Source organism: Aulonocara stuartgranti, assembly GCF_965226115.1.
Source record: "Aulonocara stuartgranti genome assembly, chromosome: 17".
Lineage (NCBI taxonomy): Eukaryota > Metazoa > Chordata > Actinopteri > Cichliformes > Cichlidae > Aulonocara > Aulonocara stuartgranti.
In genome coordinates, this window is record NC_138953.1 from 27,953,465 (window position 1) to 27,962,087 (window position 8,623).

Below are 8,623 nucleotides of genomic sequence, written 5' to 3' on the forward strand. Positions count from 1 at the left end.
CAAATACAGGAAGCAAAACTGGCAAGCGTGTAAATGGACTAAGAATTGCAAAATTAAACAGGGAAATCCCGAACAGGAAACTAACACCATGACACACACATACAACTAACTGTGCACAACATGAAGCTACCGGGAATATTTAATATACTATAATACAACCTTTTTGCCGTGTCAGTGCCACCCACTGCATCAGCACAAAGTTGTTTCTCTGAAATCTATGTGGCTCTCTGGCTCCATCTCGTGGCCCATCAGACGTTTTGGAGTTAACTGGTTGGTATGTCAGAACAAATAACCTTGTGGATTTCTGTGCTTCCCTATTTAGCCACATGAAGCCTGTCGGGTCAGTGTGACCAGGGCATGCGTTATCGCCACGGGATCCAGGTGCACTGAGCCCTTGACGCTATAAATACCTTCGTGTTCCGATGTTAAAGGGTCAAACAAGAATTTTTATTGAACACCTCGTCTTATATTATTCATCACTAATAGTTGTTGCTTTCACATTGTGTCTTATCCGTTAGGCGATCTTTTATGCGCTTTGTTTCCGCTCGTTTGATGGGACCGAGCAGACGTACTGCAGCACGCGGACAAGAAACCGCTCACGGAGGACTGCGGGAGTTAAAGGGGCGGCAAGAGCCGGTGGAAGAGAGGCGGACTCTTGACTGTCAGTCAAACATCCGGGGTTATCCGTTGCTACGTTATAACGCCTTAGCAGATCTAAACGACTCTCAGAAGTAATTTTTTTCAGAATACCAGGAGGAGACGGACACACCTAAGTCTCTCAGAATGGGAAACCTGCTGTTCTCCACAGGGTAAAATATAAATATATACATATGTGTTTATCTATATATATGTAGACAGATATATCATGTTGTTTTGGCATTACTTGTGCATGCCCTGCTTACTGCTCTTTGCACGAATATCCACTGAAACAAAGGTAGACAAAAGATGTGACGTGTCCTCGCGTGACCCAGTAATGCTCTGAAATTATCCCCCAGGATTCACTTCACTCAGTGCACGCGTTGGTAAAAGCAGCAGAGGTATAAAGCAAGCTGTAATGCTATGTGTGGATCATTTTCCTAAAGTCTGTTAATCACATGTTCAAACAATACGGTAATCAGTGGATCGGCGTGGAGCTTTAGGTGTGCGTCAAGAACGCAGTAAAAAATATTAACAACCAAGGTTACGCATTCGTTTTGCCAGCGTGTCGCTATAGAGCACCACCAGTAAAGAGCCAAGAAAGATGGTGCAAAATTGACTTAAACTACGGTTTATAAAAGTCTAAGGTGTTAAAAAAGTACAATTACAAGGAGGTGACACAATAAAGCCAAATATATAGCTAAATGCCATGCGTGAAGTTTTTGTGATCACGGAAATGGATCCATCGATGAAATGAAGGGGTGAATGTGTCACTTTAATCAGGTGTTTTCTGTGTAGGTCAAATTAACAACCTGGTAAAGTTACACTCATTCAGGTGAGGCAAGAAGATGGTTTACAGCTGACTTTTCCTTTCCGTCATCCATAGTAGCGAACAACCTCCAATTAGTTATTTGATTTCTTGTATTATTTCCTTTAAAACGACATAATTTTACACATAAAATGGGCCAGACTCAAATAGGAAGTGCACACTGACATGCAAAAACCTTGGCCTGCTATGCATCTCAGTTGCATGTAGTCCACTAATGATGATTACATGGCTTCAACATCATCATCTAGAAATAAAACTTAACACAGTAAACATGTTTCCAATATAAATTAAGTCTTTTAAAAACGCATGTAAATAAACAGTCTGTTGAGTCTAATGCATGGAAAATTGATCATGTGAACCACTGCACTCACAGGCTATGTAAAAATAATGTCATTAAAATGGAAATGATGGCATTAAATAAGGTAAAATGATTTTACATTGAAGTTAAACAAATGGCCATCTGGCACAATAAATAAACTTCCTTCCTTTAAAACCATACTGATGACTTTATTATAGTCATTTTGTTTGTCCATAATTTCAGTCCTACGATGGGAATTAAAGTTAATTTAACCTCAAAGAATTCTCCATGAATTACTGTTTGTGGTGACAGTCACAACAGATAATGACAATAATCAGTCTTTGAGTTCTCTGGGTCCTCTGAGGATATGTTTGCAAATCCTTAGCCAAGTGAATGTTATAGTCTGTTGCTCTGTGATGTTTCTCTGGTGAACTGTGGAAAGTATTCATGTTTCAATCTGGCCTCTTTTTCAGCCTCATAAGGACTGATGCAACCAAGTCGGATAAAGTTAACAGACGACATTTAATAGCCAAAACGATCTGCAATGGCATAACCTATTATTACACTCCACTCACTGGTACAGGTTGCGAAACAGAATGTCTTGCCAAAAAATTTCAAGATTCTGCAGCTCTTTGCCCCACGTTCCCTGTTTCACCATCTGCAGAAGCCTCCTCTACACTCCTCTCAGATTCACCGTCAAACACTGTCTCCTACCAAAAACAATCATATTCTTCGTCCACTTCTCGTCCACTTCTGGTTTTCTTCTCCTGGCTTGGAGCCCAACCAGGGGGAATAGCTAAGTACCGGGACCTTTATCTGGACCGTGGCATGGATGTCCTCCTGGTTCAGAGCAGTGTGATGCATTTCCTGTGGCCTCGATGGGGGCTTGAGTATGGATTGGAGGTTCTGAAAATTCTGGAGAACCCTCCCTTCGCAGGGAGGGTGATGCTGGTTCATGCTTCTTCCATCGGTGGCTACACTTTCACTCAAATCCTCACCCACATTGTCCAAGAACCAAAAAAACATGGAGGCCTGGCACAGAGGATGATGGGACACATCTATGACAGCTTAGTGGTCGGCACACTGGACCACATGGCAATAGGTGAGTGAGAGTGATCTAGTATATTCGGTTGCAGTTCACTTTTGTGTTGGATACGTGTGTCAGATCTTTACATAATTTATTAGCCGATCAACCCACTGCTCCAGTTTGTCAGGAGTTCTCTCTAGCTGCTTGTTTTAATCGGCTTTAGGGCTGTGTCTGCAAGCAGTTTATCCATTTAACATTTGGGATTTTTATCAGGTTCTATCTAAGCCGCTAGTTCTGTCTAGTTTTCTAAAAAAAATTAACTGGCATTCACACTGTGTAGTTACTGTACTACCATCTAAAACCTCATTTATTTAAATTAAAATAAATTCAAACATGTGCACCCAATTCTTTTCTTTTGTTTTTTGAAGTCCTTAAAGATTCCAAAGAGGAAAAAGAACATTTTGAAGAAATCAAAAGTCTGTTAGAAGTGCAAAATTTCCATCAAATTCATGCCCATGATGCATGTAAACTTCTGACAACATGGACGCAAAGCACCTGGTAATTAGAGTTACGTTAGGTTACAAAGAAAAAGGCTAGAATTGCAATCAGAAGAACTGGAGCACAGACTTGTTGGTGTGTTTGACTACAGGGTAAGCCATGACATTACTTGTCAGGTATTGGATTGGATCATCAACACAACAAAAGCACTAAAAAGGAGGTAATAATATTTGATTTTGCCCTACAGCTGGCCATTTTAGGACTTAGCTATATAGGTCTAGGTTATTTTTGATACACGGCCTACATAAGAGTAAAGCTTTAAAACTCTAAACTATTTACTCTCTTGTGTTTTTTTACATTTTTTATTCAGGCATTGGTAGAACTCTGGTGCCACGTTTTGAGAGCTTTGTCAAAAACACCGCCATGCTTTACTTCTGGCTTTTCAAAACCCACACGGCAGACTTCTATGAGACCAGCATCCAAGTGTTCCACAACAGCCCAGTTACCGCTCCCGCTCTCTTCTTCTTCAGTGAAAACGATGCAATGTGCAACACTGCAGTGATGGAAAAGCTGATTGACGTCTGGAGACAGAGAGGAGTGGACGTGCACAGCAGAAAGTGGAAGAAGTCGATACATGCGGCCCACTTGCGCTGCCACCCAGATGATTACCTCTCCACCCTGCAACACTTTTTGAACTCGCTGCCCATTTCCTCCTGTAAAAAAACAATCTAAGAGGGGAGGTAAAAATACACCACCACCAAATATTAAAAAACAAAATAAGTTTTATGATTTAAAAAAGAATGCACTTTGATTTTTTTTCCTTTAGCTTTGTTATTAATTAAAATGAGAAGTATTTTTTCTCTCTTTGTTACGACCCCCTCTGCTAGGCGACAGGTGGGGAGAAACATACACAAGCCCACTCACGAAGTCAGAGTAAATAAGGGGTTTTATTGCAAACGTTAAACTAAAAACCGACGGGGCTGTTCAACAGACCACCGGGCAAATAATTAATACACAAAGAAAAGAACAGGCAAGAATAAAAACTAAGGGTTAACTAAGCTGAGCCAGCAAACACAAGACTCTAACAAAACTAAGGTCAGCTGTATCTCAGAGTTTACAAACGGAGTTCAAATGCTAGGCAGACGAGGAGGACACTGCATGTTCACGTCAGCACAGCAGTTCCCCTCAGTGTGAATCTTCAGCGTTTTTATACTCCCAGGTGCAGACAATCAGCCAGTCAGTTGGTCTTGGAGTGTCATTGGATCTCCAGGCAGCCAATCGTCCACGCAGTCTGGCACACTTTGATCTGCATAAAAGAAGGCTGGCACAGGACTCCCAGCAGCCAGTCATCCACGAGTCCTGGCACACTTAGATTTGCATAAACAAAAGGGCAGTCTCACTTCCTCCAAGGCCCAGGGCCGTAACACTCTTTTGCATATTCATTGTTTGAATTTTTGTTGCTTGCTGTTAAGTAAAGTTGTATTTTAAGTTATTTTAAAAAAAACTGATGTTATTTACCTGTGTGCTTATGTTATGGATTATTTTGCACTTTAAACAATTCAAAAGCTTTGATAAACTGTTGGTACTCTTACCAGAGATGTGGTTGCTGCACATTGAGTGAAATAAAATATTTCAATTGCGCTGCTTGGAACAGGACTTTTACTTGTGAGTTTTTTCCATATAAAAAATTGCCAACATGGTCTCACTTCTACTAAGAACTTCTTGAAAGTCGGCGCTGGTTTAGCTCAGTGCGTTGAGCGAGCGACCACATGCCATACGGCTGAGAACGGCCGGCCTGGGTTTGAGTAGCACCCGCGGCCCTTTGCCGCATGCCTTCTCCTCTCTCTCTGCCCCCACCTCCCTGTTGTCTATACTGTGTCCATCTAATAAACTTAAAAAAGGCCAAAAAAATAATTACTTGGAAGTCTTGTAACTGGTTTATCATTTAAGTCATTTTAATTACTTTTATACACATATATATTTGTTTATTTTATTATTATTATTATGATATTTAGTCTATCTGATATTTCTTTTCCAAATTTTTCCTTTTAATGATGAAATCGGGTACTTCATAATGTGGAAAAAGGATAGTTTTCTTTGAATGTGAATGGGTGGACCTGGAAGTTAGTGGGAAATTTATTCCAAGTTGAAAAAAATACAATATATAAATGGGTTTATAATGTGTGTATAAGTGCAACCAAAGGCTTACTGTTAGTCTTTAACTAAAGGAGGGTAGCAAAGTTAAATCTAATACTAAAGAAATGCTGAAAATATATGTGCTAAAGCAAAAATATTTATCTTACCCCAAGCATATCATCTTAGCTAGTTTAGCTTATCTACACATGTTTATTCCAACCATATCTTTTAATCTATTTTAGCAATTTGGACTTACAATAACGTTTGCTTAGAATTAGACCTGTTTTCTAGTCTTTTCTGTTTTATTTTCAGTGTAATTCAAACATTCACATGAACTCATGTTATGAAAGCACAATCACTCTTGGTAAGTAAAACATAAACTCCATAAAACCTATGTCATTTAACTTCTTTCCAACCATCTTTGAAGTCCGTATGTCTGTTTTCAACCCTTGCTGTTTATTTTAGGAAAACACAAAGATAAACATTTTGAAAACTTTAATATTTTTAGTTGAATTTCTTTTTAAAAATTTCAGTCTGCAACCCTCTCTGTGTGAAAAGGAGCTTATGATGGTGTTTTGAGGTCTCTTCATCCACTTCTGTGTGAGTTACATTTGAGGAATGATATGTACTGCAGTTACTCAGAGTTGTTCATATATATTAGGACCACTCTCACAAGAAGTGAACCAGAAGTGCTTGATTATTGATTATTTCCTGGCATTGTTCATAAAACTATGTTCTACATCATCCCAGATGTTCTGTGATAAAAAGCCATACTGCTATTCACTCTTATTGTAGTATGATCTTAACAGCTTACAGTTGTTGCCATTGTTGTGTAGCAAAGGCACATTAGACCAGATAACTAAGAAACTTCAATGTAATGTTAAGAATGCCTAATAATTCTAAGCACTAAAAAACAGGTCCACAGAAGTATATACGTCTTTTCAGTACAGCTGTTAGTAGTAACCCACTGTTTCCTCCCTGCCACTGTTATCTAACACAAAAATAACCCTGCATTTCCTCTCTAATTACAGAAGCTTCTCTCACGCCAGGAAATAACAATTAAACGCTCTGTTAGCACGGGCTAATGTATGATTCAAAAAAGAGAATTTTACTAAGTAATCAATGGAAATTTAATAAATAAGTTAATAGAATAAACATGCTTTCAAACTGCTCTCAAACAGCTCCATATCACACAGATATTTCTGGCAGTCATTCGTCTTTCAGAGGAAGGCCAAGTGTAGATAACTGTAAAGGCAAGGAACACCAATAAGTCTATATTTAAAAAAAAACCTTAATCCTATAGTGTTATCGTTAGACTTTCTTTGGAATCTCATGGAACTCAGCTGGAATACACAAAAAGCAGACTTACCATAAAGTGCTTACAAGCACCACCTCTTGTGTGTTTAGTCCCTTTAGGTATGTAGTAATTTTTTATTGCATGTCTGAGTAGTATGAAGAACTGACTCCCTACTGTATATTACTGTATACTACTATTCTTATTGTATATATTGTATATCTTATTCATCTGTTCCTCTGTCTCTCCTGCTGCTTTGAGCATGTACGTGACAAAAGAATTTCCCTCGGGATAAATAAAGGTCTTCTTATTCTTATTCTTAGAATGTAAAAGAGTGGATCTGTAAGAATTTACTGTTGATTTACCTTGTAAAACCTTATCAAGGTTCTTGAATTTCAACTCTGTTTACTTTTTTATGTTAGCGTTTCACACACACATGCACTCGTGCTGTGATTATTCATCATCGATTTGTGGTGACTTGTGTTACATTTCCCTTATAAGGTACAGAGTTTTTAACATTTTCAAAACGTGTAGCATACTCTGCTTAGTGTTGTTTAATGGCCGTAAAATTAGAGGGTTCGATTTTGTTTTTCTGTTTGTTTCTTCGAAAGTGGCTTTTGGATGAGAAGTAAAAAATCTTCAAAAGCCTAAAAGAAGTCCTGCTGACTTCAACTCACACACTTCAGACAGTCGTACTAAGAGGCTGCTCTGTAGTTCCTCATTGCTGAACAGCTCCATGTTATTAAAGTGTCTTCTTGCTCTTTTGTAGTTCACGGGTAATCAGTAATGAGTAAGTTAGTTTCTGTTTTTGTGCCGTTTGGTGTTTAGATTGGAATGTGTCTCATGAAGAAAGTGAATCATTAGATTGAAATATGGGTAATTGTGAACTAATTATTGCCTAATGATATCTGTTTTGTTTTTTAAATTAAATTTAGTAGAAATTCTTATATAAGAATAATAATTTTTTCTTTAAAGTTTAAGCAAAGGATTGTTGTTGTTGTTGTTTTTTTGTAAATATATTATTATCATCTGAGTAGTCAGCTTGATGTGATAAAATAAAATAAAATAAAGCCATGATAGCTGAAAACTACATTTTATAATAAAAAACAAACTTAATTCTTTATGCTGGTTAAAATGCTGCTCCCAGCATATGATATACATTAATGCCATTATTGTAGATTATTATATATGAAATTTAAATTTATTATATCTATTGGCTTGTTTTATTTTATAAAACTGTATCATTGTACCATTAAGTTTAGCTGTATTTTATGTCATACATAATATTTTAATAAAGATTTTTTATCAAAGTAACACAAGTGAAAAAAGTCTTAAATGCATGACTTAAATCTTTTAAATTTTAAATAAAGCATCAGTCATGACAGAATTTGTTATTGCAAACTTTATTACAAAAAAATAACACATTTCATTTTTAAACACAACCTAATAACCTTTCGCTTAATGGTTCTGCTCAATAGACCACTGAGACAAGCATCCACTAAAAAACAGTTAAGATTGCACAGTCATCAAAAGGTCTTATATGCTTTCTCTGGCAATAGTTTCATAGCACCATGCAATTCTTTGCATTAGTTTTATTTACTGGCAGAAATGACCACAATCATGCTTATTCACACAACCTCCAAGTACTATGTAGTGTCTCATTTTTCCCATCCTGACCCTCAAAACACACACCATGTCAAATGTGTGTAAAACAGTTTGCCATAAAGTATTAAAAAATGTATTTTGTTAAAAAATATATGAGTATTTTAATCTATCTGTAAAACCCTATAAAACATTTGTTGTATGAAATAAAAGATGCCCTTTATAGTTTTTTTCATTATATTACAAATCGCTGAATTATTGGAATTAATTGCATGCTTTTAACGACTGACAGTTGTCCACGTA

The 8,623-nt window shown here is 37.3% G+C and overlaps 1 protein-coding gene across 2 annotated transcripts; it reads left to right on the plus strand.

The window, feature by feature from the left end:
• LOC309692640 (transmembrane protein 53-like) lies at positions 1-4,939 on the plus strand. Of its 2 annotated transcripts, XM_082511323.1 has the most exons (4): positions 370-381; positions 519-809; positions 2,237-2,865; positions 3,659-4,939. In XM_082511323.1, the coding sequence occupies exons 2-4, from the start codon at positions 784-786 to the stop codon at positions 4,018-4,020; spliced, it is 1,017 nt and encodes a 338-aa protein (XP_082367449.1). In that variant the 5' UTR covers positions 370-381; positions 519-783; the 3' UTR covers positions 4,021-4,939. The 2 variants fall into 2 exon arrangements, with proteins under 2 accessions (XP_082367448.1, XP_082367449.1); XM_082511322.1 differs by having other exon boundaries at positions 1-809.
• Positions 4,940-8,623: the final 3,684 nt, after the last annotated feature.

Bases quoted from the DNA above. Each gene is read 5' to 3' on its own strand.
- LOC309692640 (XM_082511322.1), top strand. From the start codon at position 784: ATGGGAAACCTGCTGTTCTCCACAGG. The intron at 810-2,236 runs GTAAAATATAAA...CCTCTTTTTCAG, and splicing joins AACCTGCTGTTCTCCACAGG to CCTCATAAGGACTGATGCAA. The intron at 2,866-3,658 runs GTGAGTGAGAGT...TTTTTTATTCAG, and splicing joins ACTGGACCACATGGCAATAG to GCATTGGTAGAACTCTGGTG.